At 47.8% G+C, this 20,233-nt stretch overlaps 7 protein-coding genes across 8 annotated transcripts; 3 read left to right on the top strand and 4 right to left on the bottom strand.

Annotated features, from left to right (window-relative positions):
* Positions 1-7,250: 7,250 nt before the first annotated feature.
* Positions 7,251-8,082, bottom strand: ONS95_013636 (uncharacterized protein; the record flags this gene model as incomplete). The annotated part of the gene is made up of 2 exons (XM_058507276.1): positions 7,251-7,801; positions 7,848-8,082. 2 exons carry the CDS (start codon positions 8,080-8,082, stop codon positions 7,251-7,253), a joined length of 786 nt encoding a protein of 261 aa, XP_058356445.1.
* Positions 8,083-8,443: 361 nt separating this feature from the next.
* On the top strand, positions 8,444-11,388 carry ONS95_013635 (uncharacterized protein). Of its 2 annotated transcripts, XM_058507275.1 has the most exons (9): positions 8,493-8,844; positions 8,895-8,925; positions 8,972-9,444; positions 9,490-9,570; positions 9,614-9,764; positions 9,903-10,523; positions 10,573-10,656; positions 10,713-10,787; positions 10,849-11,388. In XM_058507275.1, the coding sequence occupies exons 1-8, from the start codon at positions 8,727-8,729 to the stop codon at positions 10,753-10,755; spliced, it is 1,602 nt and encodes a 533-aa protein (XP_058356444.1). In that variant the 5' UTR covers positions 8,493-8,726; the 3' UTR covers positions 10,756-10,787; positions 10,849-11,388. The 2 variants fall into 2 exon arrangements, with proteins under 2 accessions (XP_058356443.1, XP_058356444.1); XM_058507274.1 differs by having other exon boundaries at positions 8,444-8,844; positions 10,573-11,027.
* Positions 11,389-12,444: 1,056 nt separating this feature from the next.
* Positions 12,445-12,825, bottom strand: ONS95_013634 (uncharacterized protein; the record flags this gene model as incomplete). Its single annotated transcript, XM_058507273.1, has 2 exons — positions 12,445-12,631; positions 12,719-12,825. The coding sequence occupies 2 exons, from the start codon at positions 12,823-12,825 to the stop codon at positions 12,445-12,447; spliced, it is 294 nt and encodes a 97-aa protein (XP_058356442.1).
* Positions 12,826-13,222: 397 nt separating this feature from the next.
* On the bottom strand, positions 13,223-15,735 carry ONS95_013633 (uncharacterized protein; the record flags this gene model as incomplete). Its single annotated transcript, XM_058507272.1, has 2 exons — positions 13,223-15,457; positions 15,510-15,735. The coding sequence occupies 2 exons, from the start codon at positions 15,733-15,735 to the stop codon at positions 13,734-13,736; spliced, it is 1,950 nt and encodes a 649-aa protein (XP_058356441.1). The 3' UTR covers positions 13,223-13,733.
* A 2,070-nt stretch (positions 15,736-17,805) lies between these two features.
* ONS95_013632 (uncharacterized protein) lies at positions 17,806-18,333 on the top strand (the record flags this gene model as incomplete). Its single annotated transcript, XM_058507271.1, has 4 exons — positions 17,806-17,912; positions 17,959-18,043; positions 18,089-18,099; positions 18,315-18,333. The coding sequence occupies 4 exons, from the start codon at positions 17,806-17,808 to the stop codon at positions 18,331-18,333; spliced, it is 222 nt and encodes a 73-aa protein (XP_058356440.1).
* Positions 18,334-18,406: 73 nt separating this feature from the next.
* Positions 18,407-19,644, top strand: ONS95_013631 (uncharacterized protein; the record flags this gene model as incomplete). Its single annotated transcript, XM_058507270.1, has 5 exons — positions 18,407-18,735; positions 18,788-18,884; positions 18,935-19,173; positions 19,220-19,524; positions 19,571-19,644. The coding sequence occupies 5 exons, from the start codon at positions 18,407-18,409 to the stop codon at positions 19,642-19,644; spliced, it is 1,044 nt and encodes a 347-aa protein (XP_058356439.1).
* Positions 19,645-19,700: 56 nt separating this feature from the next.
* On the bottom strand, positions 19,701-20,147 carry ONS95_013630 (uncharacterized protein; the record flags this gene model as incomplete). The annotated part of the gene is made up of 1 exon (XM_058507269.1): positions 19,701-20,147. The coding sequence occupies one exon, from the start codon at positions 20,145-20,147 to the stop codon at positions 19,701-19,703; it is 447 nt and encodes a 148-aa protein (XP_058356438.1).
* Positions 20,148-20,233: the final 86 nt, after the last annotated feature.

Below are 20,233 nucleotides of genomic sequence, written 5' to 3'. Positions count from 1 at the left end.
GGCTTCAGATCTAGTAAATTTACTACGGTATGAGCCAGAGCCAAGAATAGATGCTAGATGGATTCTGATTCTGGATGCGAGATTTGTTTGGAATAATGCGAAATGCCTTTGCAAGCCTTGTGTTATTATCGTTTTCTTGGTGCTCAATAATCTCCGAGATTGTTTGTCTGTCCTGTTCTGAATTTCTGGTGCTGGTAAGTTGTAACTTAACATATGCCGAGGCTGTTTCCTGCAAGCACTACCGAACCGTGTATCGGCGGCCTCTTTCTGATCGTAGCAAGGGCCGGAAAGTATTCTCGAAATTGAAAGGATCCCTTTGCCACAATCTCCCGAAAGTTGGAATAAAGTAACAAGTACCGACCGGTAGTACCGGTTTGACGAAAATTTATTGTCCTAGCCGAAAATCTTCTCGGTCCCAGAGGACGAAAGTAAACATATATCCGTACTCGCCGAATCTCATCTCGGTACTTACCACTATTCATTAACAAAAAACGGACGCACTGTTTCACGTCATCGGGGAACATCGCTCTCTCCTATCCTGTTCTTTACCTTGAACTCGGGTTCAATCGAAGCTGCATGCCTGCAATCAAGAAAGTCAATTTAGGTCTCCTTACTCTGTTTGGGGGGCATCTTCAATGACCCCTCCTACCCCACAACCAGCTATCCCAGCCTTACAGAAACACAACATCCAAGACGAGCCAGCCTCCCTAGCCTTGTGAACATCATTCAACACGGAGGTTTACCCCAAGCTCCGTGCAACAGAATAATAATATCCAGAATTGAGTTTCCCTTCCCACTTTCCTCCCCCCCACCCAGCACTCCAGCCGTTAGCATCGTGAACTCTAAAACATCGAGACAAGAAAGCAAGAAACGATGGGAGGGCGGGCAAGAACGGCTTCTTTCGCTCGGTGGTCGTCGTGGTCTTGCGCGGCCACCGAAAGAGCGTTCGGTGTGGAGTTTAGTTGATTTGATGCTCGAACTCAAATTCTGACTGGTGACAAAATGACAAAATGACAAAATGTCGACCGGTCACATCCATCATCCACGGACCACTGTCCGAGGGTTCGGATACATTTTTCAACTCCCTCATTGGAACGCTAATGACAACACATATCTCATCGCACATAGAGACATAAAGTTAACGCACAAACCCACCAAGGACCAGCGTGATATGTACTCTGCAAAGCACGCGAGATATACTTTTTTTTTGTGCAGCTTACTCTGGGTTGCCCGGCGGGCAGCCGCGTGGGGTGGGCTGATAGACGGTCTAGAGCAGGGGATCTGTGCTTTGCTTGCTTTGCTTCTCTCTTTTTTTTTTTCGAACTCAGAACTCTCAGACAGCGAGAACGCAACGGGATTAAAAAAACGTATGGATGACAGATTCCGTCCGCAATGCAATGCTCATGCGAGCGTAACGTTAAGCTTCAACTTCTTTGACCACTGTGCACCCGAGCAGACAGACAACTAACTACTGGACTGCAGCCCAACGGGATATCGTGGGGGGATGCGGGAGCTTTGACGCTTGTGCGGCACGCAGGTAGGTAGGGCAGGAAACTCTCATCGTGGGGTATTTCTCCGAGCCAGAGGACTGGTTCTCGTTGTCGCGTGCCACGGACGGATCTGTGCGTTTCTTCTGTGTGTTACCTGTCTTAGGAATGTGAAAACGTGGAGATACTCTTGTTAGATCCCCTCGGACTGCTGTACCTCTTGCGATGCTTGGACGTTGACGGGCATGCGACCTGCAGTGCAAGAAGGGAGGTGTATTGTTGGAGCTGGACTCCGTTGAAAGGTAGTGGATGGGAGTATTTGGAGCTGAAGCCACTACGTCTGTTTCTTGCATGTGCAAGTCGAGACTGCTCTTCGCGGACGCATTGTGTGTCTTGCACGCGGAGAAGTGGTATCAAGGGCACGGCTCCCGGTGGATATCTATGCACCCTTGCGGACGCATCGTAAGCTGTAGGATAGGTGGTGCAAGGTGAACATGGAGAAGCCTCTTCGAATCCACAAGCACTGCCCAGCAGTATCTCAAACACGACGGAGAACACTCTCCGCCTCCGCGCCTCTGCCTTTGGTTATGTCCTTGCCACATCGTGAACTTTCTTACCATAGACATCATCTGAACACCCGAGTTAACCGGTCGACATTCGCACCAGGCTCTTCGGGTTTCATAGTCCACCTCGCCGCACACCAAACGGTACCGAGGGCGGTTGGAGTATGCGCTCGGTCGCTGCCATCAGCTACCATCTGGAACATTCTCGGTGTTTATGTCGTTCACTTCTGAGCTTTAACTGATGTGATAAGGTACACTAGACGCCGTTCTAGAGTCGACAATGCCCAAACCAACCTCCATCCTTCAGCTAGGCATGACTTGCCCTCCCACCACCAAACTGTCATCAAGTCCCAAAATAAGAACACCGAACTCTTGTCCAACATCCCCATTTCCGAGAAGGTATCGTAGTGAACCCAACGGCAACAAGCTCCATGTCAAGCTCAACCTTACTTCCCATCTCATCCGCTCGTCATCGCCGATCTTCACGTCGTTTAACAAATCGGCCAACCTCCCGGTTCAAATAGACTTCCAGCAAACTTAATCTTAACGTTAAATCGGGCAGGGTACCGTACAACCTAAATGTAAACGCTTGACTTGAGCTCAGCTGGACACCGCTCATATCTCCAAGGCGAACATGCGCTTTTCCACAGGCAGCTTCCTGTCACTGCAGCGTCTGCACTCTCTCGTCGCCACCACGACCCAAGGCGTTCAAACTCAGCTTTTGACACAAACTATTCTTGACGGCTGTGAGCAGATGAAAGACATCTCAACCAAACAAGACCTGCATCTCCTGGGCCCTGAAATAAAAGCTTGGGAAGTCAAGCTTCAGCTTCGTCGGTCCCCCGAGCAGCCGACGCTTGTTGACTTTGGTATTTCAGAGCTCTGGCTATCTGGTCATCAGGTTTGCTCTCCTCCCCAAATTAACATTAACGGCATCTGTCGGATCAGAGCTTCTTGAGTCAGGTCACCCGACTTCAGAGGCAACACAATGTACGGCGACTTGCAAAACTCTCCATGAGAGCATCAGCAACCACACACCGTTACTAGAAGTTTCTGAATCACCCCAATAGAAAATTCCCCCTCAACAAAAAGAGAAAATGAAGCAAGCCTTCCTCTGAGCCGGATATATCGGTACCCATAAATCACAAACTGGAGAGAAACATATGTTTATACAAACGTGTCAAAACATGCAAGCCTGCCCAACATTGATCACGATATAAACCTTTTGCTCGCCACATCCCGACCCAGAATCTTCTCGTCATGGAGCTCTAGACCATGGCGATCTTTCGACATAACCCTTTCATCTTGGAATTACAGTATTTGACATGCAGGAATTAAGATACTGCATGCAAGACGGGTTTGAGATGGTCCCTGATGATCCTTCTTTTCAAAAGTTTGGACTACTGGCTGGCGGCTACTCAGTAGCTGTTCAAAATTGTGTCCCTGCAGCGCACACACACTGCGCGGGCAGGAGAAAGGTAAACAAAAGTTAGGCTCGAAGCCAGTAGCAAAGCCTTATAAGAAATGGAAAGAATCTTCTCTGTCATACATCTCAGCCGAGTTGTCCCCCCACGCGCTATAGGCCTATCAAAGTACACCAAACCAAACTCTCATGACGAACAAGATATGCAGGTTCGACTTTCCTCTCTATACAGTGCGCGATGCGAGGAGGGTAGAAAGGTAGATGAAAGTTAAGCATAAAAGTAGAAGCAACACCTTACAAGATAGACAGATGAAATTCTCTGTCATGTACACAACCCTAATACTCCATCTGCCGTGTCCTTTCCTATCTTGCAAGACATCCCAAGCAGAACTCTCATGGCAAACCAAAACCCCAGTCAAGGAGCACAACTAAACCCAAGGCGTGAAGCCAGGAGCAAAGCCCTACATGAGATACACAGAACTTTCTCCGTCACGAATCTCAGCTTTACTATAAACCATCCTATCAAAACCAGCCCATCCAAACCCTCATGACAAACAAAAGAAGACAGACAGACAACAAAGTACAAGCCAGAAAAAAATCTCAAACACGCAACAGCAAACGAAAAAAAAAATCAAAGGATTCGCAGAAGAGCCAAGAATCTGTTTTGACCCCCCAAAAAGTTTATCTCAGAAAGTCCGGTTTCCAAGTATAAGCTTTTTTTTTCGCAGTCAAAACAAAGACTTTGGGTTGGCGGGGGAAAAAAAAGATAATGTCGGGAGTGGTGAAACACTGACAGCCACCCGAAAGTCAACAGAAAAGCATGTGTGGTATGTACAGCCGAATAATAATGGCTGGCAAGCACTGCAGTGCAGCAACAGGCTGCAGCGAAGCGAGATCGGATCGAATTGCGGAAAGTCAAAAATTAAATATCGCGGCGGAGATAATTATTGGCGGTGGCAGGCAGACAGAGCAAGACCGGCACTTTTTGGTCTGTAAACTCTGATGTCGGGAGATGTTGAGTTACTTTTTTGAGCAGGCAGGCAGGCACCCATTGCCGTGAAACTGCAAAGCCTGCAATTCAAGAATACCGGAAAGGTTCTTTTTCTCACCGTTTGTCTGTGTTTTTGTCTGTTCGAAGAGCTGTTGTGTGGTCTGGTCTGGTCTGGTCTGGTCTGGTCTGACTTGACAGGAGCCACTGTCAGGTTTCTTCCTTTCCAGTTCAGATCAGATCGGATCGCATGCTGGTTGGTAGGTGTCCACCATGCCATCATCCACTTGTATCTGTCTCCCTCCCCTCCCCTCCTTTCCCCTCCATCCTCAAACCTGCTCTTGTTATCCACTCTTCAACGAGGCGGTGGATGCCAGAAAAGAAATCCGAATTGGTTTATTATTGATTTATTATTATTTTGGTTTGAGAAATAAATTCCCCCCCCCCTGTGTGGTGTTTGAGAAGCTTCCACGTGGTCTCCCCTGGCGTCTCTTACCCTTGTCATTGAGGTGCTCAACCCTGCCCTTGCCCCATCTCATCACCCCACTCCAGAAGGGAGACAAAAGCAGGGCAATCAAGATATCATGGGGGGGTTGAGGCGGTGAGAGACAGAAGAGAGGAGAGCTTCTCCTGCTTCATCATAAGGTATGCCGAGATTCCTCAAGTGTTCCAAGAGATCGTGATGTCAACCGAACTGGGCACAGGTCACATCGTGACCTTCTTCCAATCTCATTCCAAGATTTTTCTTGCTCGAGATTCGGTCTCGTGCTTAATTTGGAGTGGAACTGTGGATACCTACCTGCTTATCTGAAATTCAAGAACTGGAGTCGGAAGAATAAACAGAAAAAGAAAAAGATGCGAAAGGGGGAAACCGCCTTGCGTGTTCTGCTTAGCAGGGGCAGATATACCCCAAACGGTAAACCGTGCTGGAATCCCACAAACAGGGTCCGAAATCTACAGAGTGATGATGATCACCGCTTTCTGGAAATTTGGAAGGATGGGAAGAAGGAACGAAGAAGGAAATGATGGGTACGTGGTGGGTCAGGGGACTTTTTTTTTGAATGGAGAAGAAGGGAATAATGGAGATGCACGAAAGGACTTTCAGGCTTCACCGCCGGAATTCGAAAACTCCAGCGGAGGTGATCTCACGATGTTTGGCTCCTCTTTGTTACTTCGGTACCTCACCGCCTGTATACCTTGAACATTCCAAACAAGAAGACGTATGAGATACATGGAGAAAGCCGACCTCGGCATCTAATTCGATCCTCGTCGTCCCCATTCCAGTGCGATCGTGATGTCTTATCTCCTCTCTTCTAATCGACTTGATTTGATTGCGTTGCATCGAGTTCGGAGAATTTGTCCTTTGTTGTCACAGCTGAGAAATCACCGAACCGAAATCGCGACATCTCCATATTTCGAAAACTTCTCACGGTCGCAAAAGCTATATCCTGGTCTATCTGAATCCGAAGCTCCAGCTTCATGGTAATCTCCAATGCCCCCTTGAGCAGGGGAAGCTTCCAGCAGATGATCAAAGGCGGTGACAAGGGAAGAAGATGAGTCAATCGAATGCCGGTCACTCAGGTCTGGGGACGGGAAGCCAGCTCCACTCCACGCTGAAATAAAGAAATGAGCCTGACGTGAGGCTGTGATTATTAACGCGCTTGTTTGCCTTTTGGATGTGTTTCAATTTTGTGCAGGGTGTTTTGTTTGGCGGGATTGAGGCTGAGATGTGAAGGAATCAGGCTGTTTGTATTTTTGGATTTGGGGGTTTGGGTACGCGCTGGCTATGCGAAAGGACATGGATGTACTGTGTTGCTGTTTTGAAAGATAGAGCGGAAAGCTAGAGCGGAAAGTCAAAGATGCTATTCAGAGCATCGAAGCGGCCCGGGAGCCGACTGATACTGATGTTGTTGTTTGTGACATGTCGTATGGCATCCTGGCGTTTAGAGACCCCAGACGGCGTTTAAGCAAGGCGGCGTGGGGTGGCCTTTTCGTGATATCTCGGAATACTCATTTCTTCGTATCAACAAAGCTAGACCACTTTCCGAAACCATATGTATTGTTATTTCGCACTTTTAACCACACCTTGGCCGTTGGCCAGCAAGTTGATGACCAATTGAAAACATTTCGGGATCTCAGTTGGACATCAGGACCGATATCACAGAGAAAGTTCAAAAACAAGCGCCCCGCTCAGACTTCAGTTGAGAAGTTTCCCAACCGCCGAGCCGCTCAGCGTCTCACCAAACAATCTCGATCTCCTACTCGTCCACTCTGTAAACATTCATATCCTTGAAGGTCATAACATGCTTGGAGAAGGGATCACCCTTTACCCCAAGAAAAAACTCAGGGAAGTGAGCTCGAGTGTCGGAATTCGGTCTCGGCATCAGGGTTGGAGAGCTTTGTCGCCATCATCATGCTAGAAATAAATAGGTTTGCGGGTACGACGGCCGAAGTAGGTGTTTGAGCAGCCATACGAAACACCGATTAGCGTTGTTAAATCGAGCTCTGGACATGAGATCATTTGCTGCGGCAACAACACGCGTGGTGATCTCGTCCACCTAAAACATGCTGACGAGTGATATGGTTTCTGGGCATGTCATTCTGCTGCGCATTTGATTTACGGGCAACAACAGGCGGCGTGATCGACCTGCCAAAACGTGCGGGCCATCGCGCATGATGCCATTGCAGGTGTCAAAAAGTGAGGGGATCTCAAGAAGGTCCACGCATGTACCTCGCCTTCGATGCCATGGCTTGTATCAGATCAGACTGCGCCGAGGTTTTCTTTCGCATCAGTCGTCTTCTGGCGGCATCTGTGTAGATGATATCCAATTCTCCATCGTGGCTTGTCCTCCTGCCAAACTCGCCGGGGCTTTGCCTTTCTTGTCCTTTCGCTTGACTACCAGACAGAGTACGCGCCCGTAGATCGAGAAGCCATCGTAGGTTGTATCCATCGCCATTTTCTTCTTGTCATCGGTTTCCTCCTTAGGAGGATCATCTCTCCTACGTTTTGGCAGGGGCTCGAGCCCTGGGCTGGAAGATTGAGAGGTAGCTGTTGTAGTTCTGGGCCGTTTCGATCTGCCTTCGGGTACGAAGAGGCCATCTTCGGACTGGACATCGTCGGCATCCGGTACCTCTTGCAGGTCCAACTCCTCGTCGCTCTCTTCCCTCGCAATGACCGGCCCATCCTCGACTTCAATCGGTGCATCGCCCGTATCTCCTGTGAGCTTCGCAGAGTTCGATTGTATGGGTTTCTTGTTCGGTTCTCGAAAGGTCTTCTGCTTCGTAAGGAGGGAGTGGCGTGTGCTGGTCTCAGTCAAGAAAATAGAGACCTCAAAGTCCTCTGCTGACATTAGTACTTATCTCGCAGACTCCAGGAGATGGCAGACCTTCTACTACAACATCTTTCACTCCTTTCTTCTTGCTGCCTTTCCCCTTGCTGCGTTCATTCTCTTCGCGGAGCTTGGGTAGAACAAGAGGTCTGACACTTTCGATGACGCGAGGCAGAATTGGATTTCGAGGGTTGAGTAGCCAGCTCTCTGCCAGAGATGGATTATCAACGTAGATTCGGCATTCAAGAACCGAGAACTTCGTAATCCGTAGATACCTGCGGATTGGCGCCATAGTAGTGAATTGGTTGAGTTGGTGTTGTGGAGAGTAGGCGACGGCGTTGGATTGTTGACTTCAGCCTTGCCAGTAGCCTCGGGCACCCAGCTGATTGTGTACTACAGTAGAGGAACCACTCGATTCGACTCAAGAATGTTCAACTTTTTCTATTAAGTTCTTAACTCAATCTCTATATTGAGATGTATTATCTTTGAAATTGCTTTCATTCCATTCTGGCATTCAACGACCATATTTTGCGCATAACTGTAGGCGTGCACATAGGTAACCAAAGCGTGTCTGGACCTTCTCCTTTTCCGTCTTAGCATGACCTCTCTTCTTATCGCCTCGGCATCAACAAACTCTCGACATAAATCTTCAACACATGCAGATTTACGGAACAAAATACCTTCACATGCTCCCAGATTCCTGTAATGACTTTTCAATTCCCACAAGCCCATTCAATACCCGCTTAATAGTGCTGATTACTAAACTGGAGGATTGCACAAAACCCGGGACGCGACGTTCCACTGTATCCGGATGATACCGGAGTAAGATCTCGAGAATAGGATACCAGCGGCATTCCACATTCAATCCTTTTTCAAGAGACGAATTTATTTGAGAACTCCGAAAATCGTCCCTCAAAAATTTCTTTACTTTCAGATATGAATTCGATTCTGAATACCTCTGTAAGAAATACAAGGGCTTTCCGGGGAAGTCCGGTTGTGCAGGGACTTCTTCGAAGGGGTGTTTCTACCCAGGAACTCGACGCTTCTAAAGGAGGCAAGTTTTCTTACAAAACATTCCTGATCACAGTTCTAATGCCATCCCAGATCGTGAACGTGTAGTCATCCTAGGCTCAGGGTAAGTTCGTCTTCCCAATATCAGATCCACTTCTTACACATCGCAGCTGGTCCGGCTTCGTCCTATCACGAGAACTTGACAAGAAGAAATTCCAAACTGTCGTCGTATCACCGAGATCCTACTTCGTCTTCACTCCGCTGCTTGCCTCTACAGCTGTCGGCACACTTGAGTTCCGCACTACTCTCGAGTCTGTCAGAGCTCGGGGTAAGGGCGTGGAGTTCTTCCAGGGCTGGGCAGATGATGTCAACTTCAACCAGAAGAAGATCCAAGTTGAAGAGATAACTGCAAGACGACCTCTACATACGTCTGGCAAGGCTTACGAAGCTTCAAGTATCACTGAAGCAGATCAGTCTTTCCGGGTTAAGAAGAAAGGGAAGGTGTTTGATTTGAACTATGACAAACTTGTCATCGCCGTCGGTTGTTACAGCCAGACTTTCAAGACTCCTGGAGTAAGAGAAAACGCCTTCTTCTTGAAAGATGTCGGTGATGCTAGGAAGATCAGAAAGCGAATCCTCGAATGTACGCTTTCCCTATTTGCCATTGTACATCATTAACGTCGCCCAGGCTTCGAGACAGCTTCATGTCCTACAACTTCAGAGAACCTCCGTGATCAGCTCTTGAACTTTGCAGTTGTTGGTGGTGGCCGTAAGTCATATACCTATCTCATGATCACTACTGATGTTCCCAGCCACTGGCGTCGAATTTGCAGCAGAACTCTTCGATCTCTGCCATGAAGATCTGAAGAAACTCTACCCCAATTTGGTCCCTCACATCAAAATCTCAATATACGACGTTGCACCGAAGATATTGCCTATGTTTGATGCGTCTCTTGCCAATTAGTATGTGGTCTCTTTTCAACGTTCTCTTCTCTCATCATGACATAGCAGGAGACTTGGCACCCCAATATACTACTAGCCCATTTCAGATCCTCCACATCGACGCCGAAAAAAGCATAACTGATCTCAAGTTTTCATTAGTGCAATCAACCTCTTCAAACGCGACGGCATTCAGATCAAAACAGAACACCACATCCAATCCCTCCAACCCGGCCTCCCCGGCACAACCGACCCCGACAACGACGGCGGATGCTTCACCCTCAAGACGAAAGAAGACGGCGAAATCGGCGTAGGAATGTGCGTCTGGTCTACTGGTCTCATGATGAACCCTTTCGTCCAAGCAGCCCTCGACGACGTACACACCTACCCCACCACATCCGCCACGCTCTCCACAGAAGTCTCTTCACCATCCTCCAAGAAATGGTCACTTAAACGTCACTCTCGCTCTGGAGGTCTCCTCGTCGATGACCACTTCCGTGTTAAGTTGATACCTCGCTCTGGATCCTTGCCGGAAGGAGAGATTGTTCCGGAAGCGACGATGCAGGACGTTTTTGCAATTGGGGATGTTTCAGTGATGGAGAAGTCGCAATTGCCTGCTACGGCGCAAGTTGCTAATCAAGAAGCAAAGTGGTTGGGAAAGACGTTGAATAAAGGGAATTTGAGTGAAAAGAACGGATTCAACTTCAAGAACTTAGGTGTCATGACCTATCTGGGAAATATGAAAGCCATTATGCAAGCGGACGGTGGAACAGAGGTCAAAGGGTAGGTTTTCTCCCAATTGTTTATATGGGGATCTCTAACCGAAAGATAGACGAATGGCCTGGTTGATCTGGAGAGGCGCATACTTGACTCAAACAGTGAGCTGGAGGAACAAGCTGCTGATACCCATTTACTGGTACAATATTTTCCTCTCTTTCCGTTTTAAATCTCCTGACCCTGACTGTGCTACAGGTCCATAAACTGGATATTCGGACGGGACATCTCACGATTCTAATTCAGTGGAGGGTAGCGTCGCTGTGCAGCACTGTAAGCTAAATGTAGTTGATAACAAAGAAATATTGACTTGACCGCCAATAAATTGGCTCAGTGAATTCAATGGTTGCGTTTGCAGTCTATTTAAAGCTTCTGCAATTGTACAGCAGTGTTCCAGGATTGAAAGCATGAAAAGGGGGAGATTTTATCGGATGTGCTCTTGTCTCTGAGGGATTGTGCGTTGCGAGTTCCCACTCCTGCTTATATGTTCCTTACACTCTGCTTCTCTGCCTGCGATGCTCTCGTGTGATAATTCTCAAATGCGATTGCTTCTCTTCGGAATTTGGGCATCACAGAATGACAGCCACAGGAGAGATGACAACAAACGTCTCCCCATTTTCAAGCGGAACGCGACATGTGGAAAGCTCATGGATATTCGGAACCTATAAGACTCAAACCCGTTTTTCTAGAAGTTCTGTTTACTTATTTGTTTTTCGCAGTGAGAGGAGAGAAGTCCACACAATCGCAAGCGGCAGATTCTACCTCCGACGATCTCGAAATCGGCACTGCCGATTCGATTGTATTTGTGTGTCGAGGATTCCTCTCTCCTTGCGGGAACTGGCAGTATTTATACCTACAGCGTACAAGGTGATGCTCAATCCAGTGAAGCGTCGTCTCCTGTTTGCATGCACAAAATATTTCACTAATTTCCACTTAGAATTCACCTCGTCAGTGATTCCTTGGGTACTTCTTCTTGTAGATTGAGTCTGAGAATTCCTTCCTCTGCACAAGAATAAACATAAATACAACATTTTCAAGTTTCTTCGCTTTATTGAAGGTCGCACAAATAGACCAGAATTGAGAACAGGCCAACCGAGGGGTGATGAGAGATACCCCGCATTTCTCTCCTTCGACTTCGATCTTGAGGATGAACGACAGAGTTGTCAAATTATCGATTCCTTTCAGTGTTCTAGTAGGAAAAGCAAGAATAGGAATTGGTAGTGGAACATGATATCTGGAGGTTGGCAACAAACTCACAGGTTTTCTACCTTTCATGTATAAGTAAAAAATTCACTTTACTGTTTGTGATTCTTTCGCTATTTTCGGTTCTATGTAGAGAGATTGGTATAAATAACCTCTTTGGCTCAAGCTGGCTTCTTCAATCATTTAGAGAAGCTCTCAGGACTTTCTACGTTGGCCTTACCTGGTGGGTGCACTGTATAATCATCAACAGTCAAAAAATAGCATGAAATATGGTTCTTTGATCTTGGCTTTTTGCTTCCCTCATTTAATGATTTTGAACTCCGGGAGTGATTTGTACTTTCCGAAGACGGTAGAGGGTTCATGACAATAGAGAGTGCGCGACAAAAATGATACATGACATCGGGAAGAAAGCCGACGGCGCAATACTCATTGATAGTGACAGGAGTAGAAATGGATCATGCATTCTTCAAATCTTTAAATCAATACCAGCTTCAATAGTATCCATGCGACCAGCCGACCAACTGGGGTCTCATTCTCAGAACCATTTTTACTTGCTCCACTTTCCCAGTCACCACAGGCTCGTCACAGCCATTGTTCAGCAATTTTTAGACACACTCCAATCCTTCTCAGACGATTTTGATTCTAATCGTTGTCATCCCAAGACTCGCTGTCAACTTACTTCTCATTCTCAATCTCCTTTCCTTCCATTCCCTCTTCCACTCTCAGCTCAACATCCATTTCCCCCCTGGGCGTTCCCCTTGCCCTCCTTCTCAACCACAACCATCTCTTCCATCTCCACCCCTCTCGGCCAAATAACATGAAAATACCCCTCCTGACCCTCACACTCAACCAACATGCCTATCTGTCGCATATCCTCCATCATCCTGTCCATCATTCCTCCCCAATTGCCCTCCCTGTTTTAATTAAATTTAGCAGTTGTGTTTCCCAGCGGATTGGAGATTTACTTTCTCCTTTTTGTAAGAGAGAGAGGGACAGCTTACCAGGGCCAATTGGCGAGGAGAATGGCTTTGACTTCAGCTGGTGTTGCGATCTTTGGGAGCTGTGGCTTGGACTTGGACTGGGACTCTGGCTCTAGTGGCGAGGTCATTGCTGCTGGAGGTGAATTTCGAGTTTCGATCTATGTTGTACATATATTTTGTGGAGACTTGGCTACGATATTGAGTCAGTAAGTGGCTTCATTAGGAGGCTGAAGGGATGAAACGGGGTGGGCACGTACTGCAGTTGATCTGACTTAGATGTACAAGACTTGTTTGAGATTTCACTTGTTATACAATAGACGTGAGATGTAGCTCGAGATACCATTCTCTAGGTCTGTTGACTTTCGAGCTTGGTATTGTGATTCGAGGTTAAGCGAGATTGGCAATGGGCTATCGTTGGGATGAGTGTGTGTTGCTAGTTAGCACAGATACATGTTTATTCGCTGACTTTACCTGTGATAGACAAAGAGAACGATGAAATAATTCATATCATTCATGGCTACATCTCAAGTAACTAGCGATGCCGTGCAGCCAAAACAACACCTGGAAAGGAAAATGGACCATGGAAATCTTTTGAGCGTGAAAATCAAGGCACGAAGGATCGCACAAGGGAAGTTTTATAAACACACTTCTAAAGTTCAATTGTGATTAGATTATCATTGACTAAGGTAAGGTAAAGCTTCCTTCCATCCCTGCATTGGCACATATACCAGATATCCAGGATCCCAATGCCGCATCACATCGCGTCACAATCGCAATGTCCCAGCCAAATCTCAGAACATTCATTACAAAGCCTATCCACCATCCATCCATTCATTCTGTTCTGTTCTGTCATTCTTTTCTCCAAAAACCGACTGATTCAACGCCTCATGACCCAAAAGCCCGAACCCAAAAATGCTAATATGCTTTAAAAAGGAAGGTAGAAGAAGTGAAGTCTAATATGCTGGCCGTGAGACCGTAAGCCGAAACCATGAGATTGCCATATCATGTCATGAATCTCAACTCTGGAAATGTGCCTCTAGTAGTGGGTTGGGTAGGGGTTTGTCGGGTATCCAGCTGGGGTTGATGGAGTAGGGGCGTAGGTGATGGTTTGGAGGGTGGTTGGAGACTCAACGGGGTAGCCCCATGGGGCGGTGGTTGTTTCCGCTGGGTAGGTATCGACTGGAGTGGATGTTGTTGTGGGGATGTAGCTGGAGGGAGTGTAGCTTGGTGTCTCGACAGGATATCCGCTGGGGGTTGGGGTGTAGGTCTCTGAGGGTGTGTAGCTTGGAGTCTCGGACGGAGTGTAGGTTGGATACACTGAGGTTGCTGGGTAAGTCTCCACTGAGCTGGACGAACTTGGAGTATATGTAGGGTAGTCTGCTGGGGAGCTAGAGCTTGGAGTATAAGTCTCAACCGAGCTAGACGAGCTTGGAGCATAAGTCTCTGCTGAACTGGATGAACTTGGAGCATATGTAGGGTAGCCTGACGGGGAGCTAGAGCTTGGGGTGTAGGTCTCCACTGAGCTGGATGAACTTGGAGCCCAGGTAGGATATCCTGTGGGATAGGTAGATGTGCTTGGGGTATAAGTCTCTACTGAGCTTGAGGACTTTGAACTCGTTGGATAGACTGTGGACGACGAGCTAGAGCTTGGGGTGTATGTTTCCACTGAGCTGGACGAGTTTGGAGCGTATGTAGGGTGGCCTGATGGGGAGCTAGAGCTTGGAGTATATGTCTCGATTGAACTTGAGGACTTTGAACTTGTGGGATAGACTGTAGACGAGCTAGAGCTTGGCATGTAAGTGGGATAGGTACCGTTGGAACTCGTAGTAGGAGTATACGTTGGTACAGTCTCAGTTGAGTGTGTGGGATATCCTGTGCACTTCGGGCAAATCGTCGATGTTTCCGTAATGTAGGTAGTTGAGGTCGAAGTGCCAGTCCAGTAGCTGGTGGTTCCGGAAGTGGTATATGTCGAGGTCACCGGGCAGTCCGTGACTGAGGTTCTGGTGATGATAGTGGTGGTAGTTTCGTAGGTCGATGGAATGTATGTACTTGGAGCAGTAGGATAAGAAGTTGGAGGAGCCACAGTTGTGTTTGTCCATGGGTAAGAATGAGGAGGCTTTGAAGTTGAGCCCTGAGGAGGAGGTCCTGGAGGGTAAGTCTGAGGTGGGGATGGTGGGTGAGACTCTGCAGGAGGTCCTGGAGGGTAAGTATGAGGTGGCGATGGTGGGTGAGTCTCTGCAGGAGGTCCTGGGGGATAGGTATGCGGTGGAGATGGTGGGTGAGTCTCTGCAGGAGGTCCTGGGGGATATGTCTGTGGCGGAGATGGTGGGTGAGTCTCTGCAGGAGGTCCTGGGGGATAGGTATGCGGTGGAGATGGTGGGTGAGTCTCTGCAGGAGGTCCTGGGGGATAGGTTTGTGGCGGAGAGGTTGGGTGAGTTTCTGCTGGAGGTCCTGGGGGGTAAGTTGAGATATGACCCCCTGGGTTGGTTGGACCGCACTCAGATACCGTCACGGTCGAAATGATGACGCTTGGGGCAACCGAGGATGGGGCAGAGGCACCGCAACCACTGGCAGTCAAAGTGATTTCAACACACTTCTGTTGGCCTGTAACTGGGGTCGTGTAGACATTCCACTCCGAATCAGACGCAGGGCAGGCATAGAATTTGGTGTCATCGGAGTATGAGAAGGAACCACTGCTACTGATATTGAATCCTGGGAGCGGCGCCTTGCTCTTGTCGCACTGGAACTGTTCGATTTTGTCTACGGGTTATCAGTGACTGGTAATTTTCACTTCGACTCAAGGAACACATACTTGTCAGGAGACATCCAGAGCCAGACTCATCGGTAACCTTGCCATCAACAATAGAGAAGCTGGAAGGTGCTAGTCCTCCTCCAATTCGGATCTGTCCATCAGGAAGTTGGCCGAGAGTACCCGATTGTCCTCCAGATGCCGTAAGTCCAAACCAGCATGATGATCTTGCGACCAGCGGAGAGGCAGAAGCTCCCGCAACCATAGATAGCTTAACAAGAGAATGCATAGCGAATGTGAGTGTTCAAAAACGAGAGTGGTCGGAGTGGATGTTGAGAAAAAGACAGTCTTGGAAGGGGACAGCGATTCAAATACCAAAATTCAAGAAGCAGCTCGGCACAGGACAACCGACCAAATAATGAAAATATGACGCATTATCGCATTTTCTCGATGGCTCGTACCAGAAATAGATGATAAATCCTGTGCTTACTGGGATTTTAGCATCTGTCAGGACATACGGATGCTGGGTCCCCAGCCTTCTCCTCAAGCTCATTGGAGGAGTCCTCGTTACCACTTGGCCAACTGGAAAATCAATAAATGACGAAGGCGGGCGAGGTAACATCTCTCACCGTAGATCAATTGATTTGACAGCTTGAGTTTCCCCACTGGGCGGTGCGGGTCGGGTGGCCGGGCGGTGGTTGCATGGCAACGGTACCTAAAGAGGGCCGTGCTTAAGCGAACTGTAGAAAATACGAAGGAAAAGTGACTGTTGTCGGTCATAACAATGGAGATGGCAGGAAGATCTCCATTTTGGCCCATCGAAAATCGATTGCGGGTCAATGCAGATTTTGCAGCTCTCTGCACTCATCTTGAAAAAAAAAGAGCCCAATCGTGCTGCCTGAATATGTGAGACATGGAACATGAACGTTCTCTCTATTCTGAGTGTCGCAAATCAAGCTGACAACACTGACATAGTCGGCTATGCTTACTCCGACCTCAACAGAGGGTACGCGTCCCCGTCTTTGCTTCTGATTGTCTTGGAGGGGTCCTTCTGATCTTCGCTTTAGAAGAAGGGGCCAGCTAAATCCACTTGGGCAAATAGCTAAATCCACTTGCTAAGCCAGCCAAGTCTCGGATATGAGGTGTGCATTTAGGATACTCGCGAATACGTATAATTAACTACTAAATTCATGTATCCTGAATGAAATTTATCGTGCACCTTCTTGAGTACTCCTGTCCCTTAGTTGCTATTAAGAATCAACCTTGAGTGTCAGCTTCAGTGAGCTAACGCTCTATAAGTACCGAAGACTAGCCTGCTAATAATTGTATCTAAGACACCTGAATAGAGAGCTGTTTTTGTACTTAGTACTTAGATTAGAAAGTGTAGTAACTAGTACAGCGTGCTCTATACTACCTAGGTACCTATCTAACGAGTATTACTAAGAATTTTCCGTGTAATACCCTTATATTAATCTCCCTTGCGCGCCTTAGTAATTAGTACAGGGTGGTGTAGTTGATAAATATACGGGTGTAGTCACTTGAAAATCTAACCGAAGCTTAGCAAGTGGCTATAGCTATTTGCCCAAGTGGATTTAGCTGTGGCCTAGAAGAATATAGCGCTCTTTCGACCTGACGTATCAGGTGGCCAAGCTTTTATGAGCCGCACTGATCCGAAAAAGAATTGTGGAGAATTGATGATCTGTTCTGCAGCGGGGTTGCATGAGTCCTGGGAATACGAAGTGAGCGTTGCGGGAACCCGGTGTGCGACCGAATCAATGCGAAGTTTGCCTCGCATCACTTCCTGTTCCTGGCAGGGTTGCTGAAAGCCTTGGAAGGGTACGAGCTGATGCATGATTTCTAAGAAAAGATACGGGATCTGACTTGTTGATGGGAAAGATGGGATGGTGGTGGAATTACGAGATTAGTGAGGTTGGGAACAGCGCTAGCTAAGCGAAACACGTGAGTCGCAGCGAGATACGTACAAAATGAATACCTATTATTATGCCAGTGGCAGATCTCGAGGAGAATACTATTGCTGATAAGAATGAGATCGTAGGATTCACATGTTGATGTAAAGTTTTCGAGAATAGAGTAGGCAGCGTGGTTGTGAATATTAATCACGTGGCATGTGGCTCGACCGAAATTTGGGGTTCAAAATTGCTTCGCGTTTGTGACAACTCAACTGACTGCTGAGCATCAATATTTTGATATCTCACTCAACTCACTCAACCAACACAATGGATAAGACAGATTGCTATCATTCCCCCATCAAAGACGCGAACACTCACCACTCAGCATTGTCTGCAGCTGATTGAGATGACAAAATCGTATAGGCTAAGCAGAGTACCCACCTCCTCGCATGTCTGTGACGATGAACCCCGCCCTCGCAGCGCAAGCCTGTGTGGCATGCCGTGAGCCAAAACGAAAATGTGATCGGATGAAGCCGAACTGTTCTTTGTGCCATCGGTAAGTGTCTCGATGCCTACTTGTTTACTGTGCTAAATCGACACAGTCTTGGGCGTCGTTGCCATTATGAATCCCAGATTACGGCTCCGAGTGATAGCTCGGCTTTCATGAGTTTTGCAACCCGCCTGCAGGTAACTGGTTCCCCGGCCCTTCGCACTTTGCGTCTGACCATGCAGTATTTCTCAATGTAAGTGTCAAAAATACCATTACGGAAAAGCTCGCTCTTGCCGTTGGGGACATATCCGAAGTTCGCTCGATAGCTACGAAGTTCTACGACAGCATCCAAATATGTAGGTACTGAGCAGGAAAATAACACGTTCGCGCGATCGTCTCGCAGTTTGATGGCCTGCGATACTCTGACAGCATGGAAACTGGGCGGGTGCTGACTCGCTCATGCTCCAGGGTTTCCCGTTCTTGCTGAAAGAAATTACTATGAACGTTTACCCCATGCTTTCACACAACCTTGCGCCGAGTACAGCCTCCTCTCTTTGAGCATGGCCCTGGCTGTTAGCTTGCCTGTGGAAAGTGTAACTCGGGAATCGTTCTCGTCGCTCTACATTCTACTCAAGAGCTCCATTGCAGTCGTGGAAGCCGCGAACATCCACTCTTTGGAGGTGGTTCAATCGAGACTGCTGATGTGTCTCTTTGAAGTCGGGCATGCAATTGAGCCTACAGCTTCCATATCTCTCGGGACAACTGCCAGAGCTGCCGTTGCGATTGGATTGAAGCAGACACTTGACTGCCTTGGATCGACCAGCCAAGAAGCGTATTCGATAACAGAAGTTTGCCTCCGGGTATGGTGGGGTATCGTTATGCTTGACAGGTACCGCTTCGCAAGCGCAATGTCCAAGGCAATAGCTAAGATTTGCCTCAAGATGGTACACCATTGAGCGAGGAGATAGGCCTTGTGCAACACAAAATCTTGGGCCGCCTCAACACTTACCAAGAGACGGTGGTAGAGGGGATGAGAATGTACTTTTCCCTAATTGTTACTCGATGGTATCAGGCTGACATCGACCGAGGCACTACCACTATCCACTCCGTCAAGTGTCCGAGTTGGCCCCTTCTCGAGGCAGGCACAAGTTCCCCACATTCTCGACATTCTCGTGATGCATCTACGCAACCACAAGGTCACAAAGAGATTCAACGCCGAATCTGTAGATCAAATTGCAAAGACTCTAACGTCGTTCTCCATGCTTTTGCCAGAAGAGTCCCCGGAACCATGGCCCAGATATTGTGGAGCTATTGGGATGTGCTACAGGTTGACATCCTGTCTTGTTTGAAAGCCCTTGGCTGATGCTGCCCAGTGCATTGATGACAATTTACGAGCCACGTCCCTGCACAGCTTTGTCTGTTGAGTTCACTCGTTCCGACGCTCCAGAATCTCTCAAGTCTGCTTTGGCTCGTATCAGACTACTCCCCAAGAAATTTAACGGAAGTATCGAGAAGGCCGATTGCGAAGCGATTTCTCCTTTCCCTCCACACAGTCTCGCGAAAGCGGCCATAATGCACTATCGTCTCTGGTCCGAGGCATCCGACAACAGCCATATCGAAGCAGCCGACTCATTACTCACCATGATCAAACACTTCAGTAAGAGATGGGATAATGCAGGTATGATTACCACCAAATTCGTTCTCCTAAATCTAATACCATGTAGCAAAACACGTGGCTCGTCTAGAAGAAGTCCGCAGAAACTTTGTTCCTTCCGACGACTCTAGTTCAGCCTTTTGAAAGGAACAGCTTTGCAATGGTTCACAATCTCTTTCGTTGGCATCCATGTGCCATGATTAATATGAGATGCCTTCTCCAACAGGATAATCCGTATATCCCTCCTTTCCAGCCGTATAGAATGTCTCTCTGTTCCACTTCGTCAAATTCTTTCCCTCTCGAATTCTTTCCACCAAATCAGGATTACTGATAAACCATCTCCCAAACGTCACAAAATCTATCTCTCCCTTCTCAACCTCTTCGAAGCAGTTCTCCCCATTATAGTTTCCTGTTGCCAGTTTCGGCGTCGTCTTCAACACTTCCTCGAAATGCCTCAGATGAAAGTCTTCAACCACAGCAACGACTTTGCCATCTCTGACAGCTTTGTTCAGATTCCCCAGTTTGGCACTCTCCTCCAGTAGGAGATCGGTCCGTGGCTGTGTGAGGCAGACATATGCCACACCTCGCTTCTCGACGTCACTCAACACGTATCGGAACGTCTGGATAGGATTGGAACCCAGCGGCATCCACACAGTGCCCCAAGGACTGAAGCGCAGCGCAGTTTTCGAGGCACCAATAGCAGCTATGACAGCATCGAGGAGGTCGAGGGTGA

Source organism: Cadophora gregata, assembly GCF_030347475.1.
Source record: "Cadophora gregata isolate MNR1 chromosome Unknown scaffold_8, whole genome shotgun sequence".
NCBI lineage: Eukaryota > Fungi > Ascomycota > Leotiomycetes > Helotiales > Ploettnerulaceae > Cadophora > Cadophora gregata.
The sequence above is the reverse complement of the archived record's forward strand: the minus strand, read 5'-3'. Positions and strand labels throughout refer to the sequence as shown.

Bases quoted from the DNA above. Each gene is read 5' to 3' on its own strand.
- ONS95_013635 (XM_058507274.1), top strand. From the start codon at position 8,727: ATGAATTCGATTCTGAATACCTCTGTAAGAAATACAAGGGCTTTCCGG. The intron at 9,445-9,489 runs GTACGCTTTCCC...AACGTCGCCCAG, and splicing joins CAGAAAGCGAATCCTCGAAT to GCTTCGAGACAGCTTCATGT. The intron at 9,571-9,613 runs GTAAGTCATATA...TGATGTTCCCAG, and splicing joins TGCAGTTGTTGGTGGTGGCC to CCACTGGCGTCGAATTTGCA.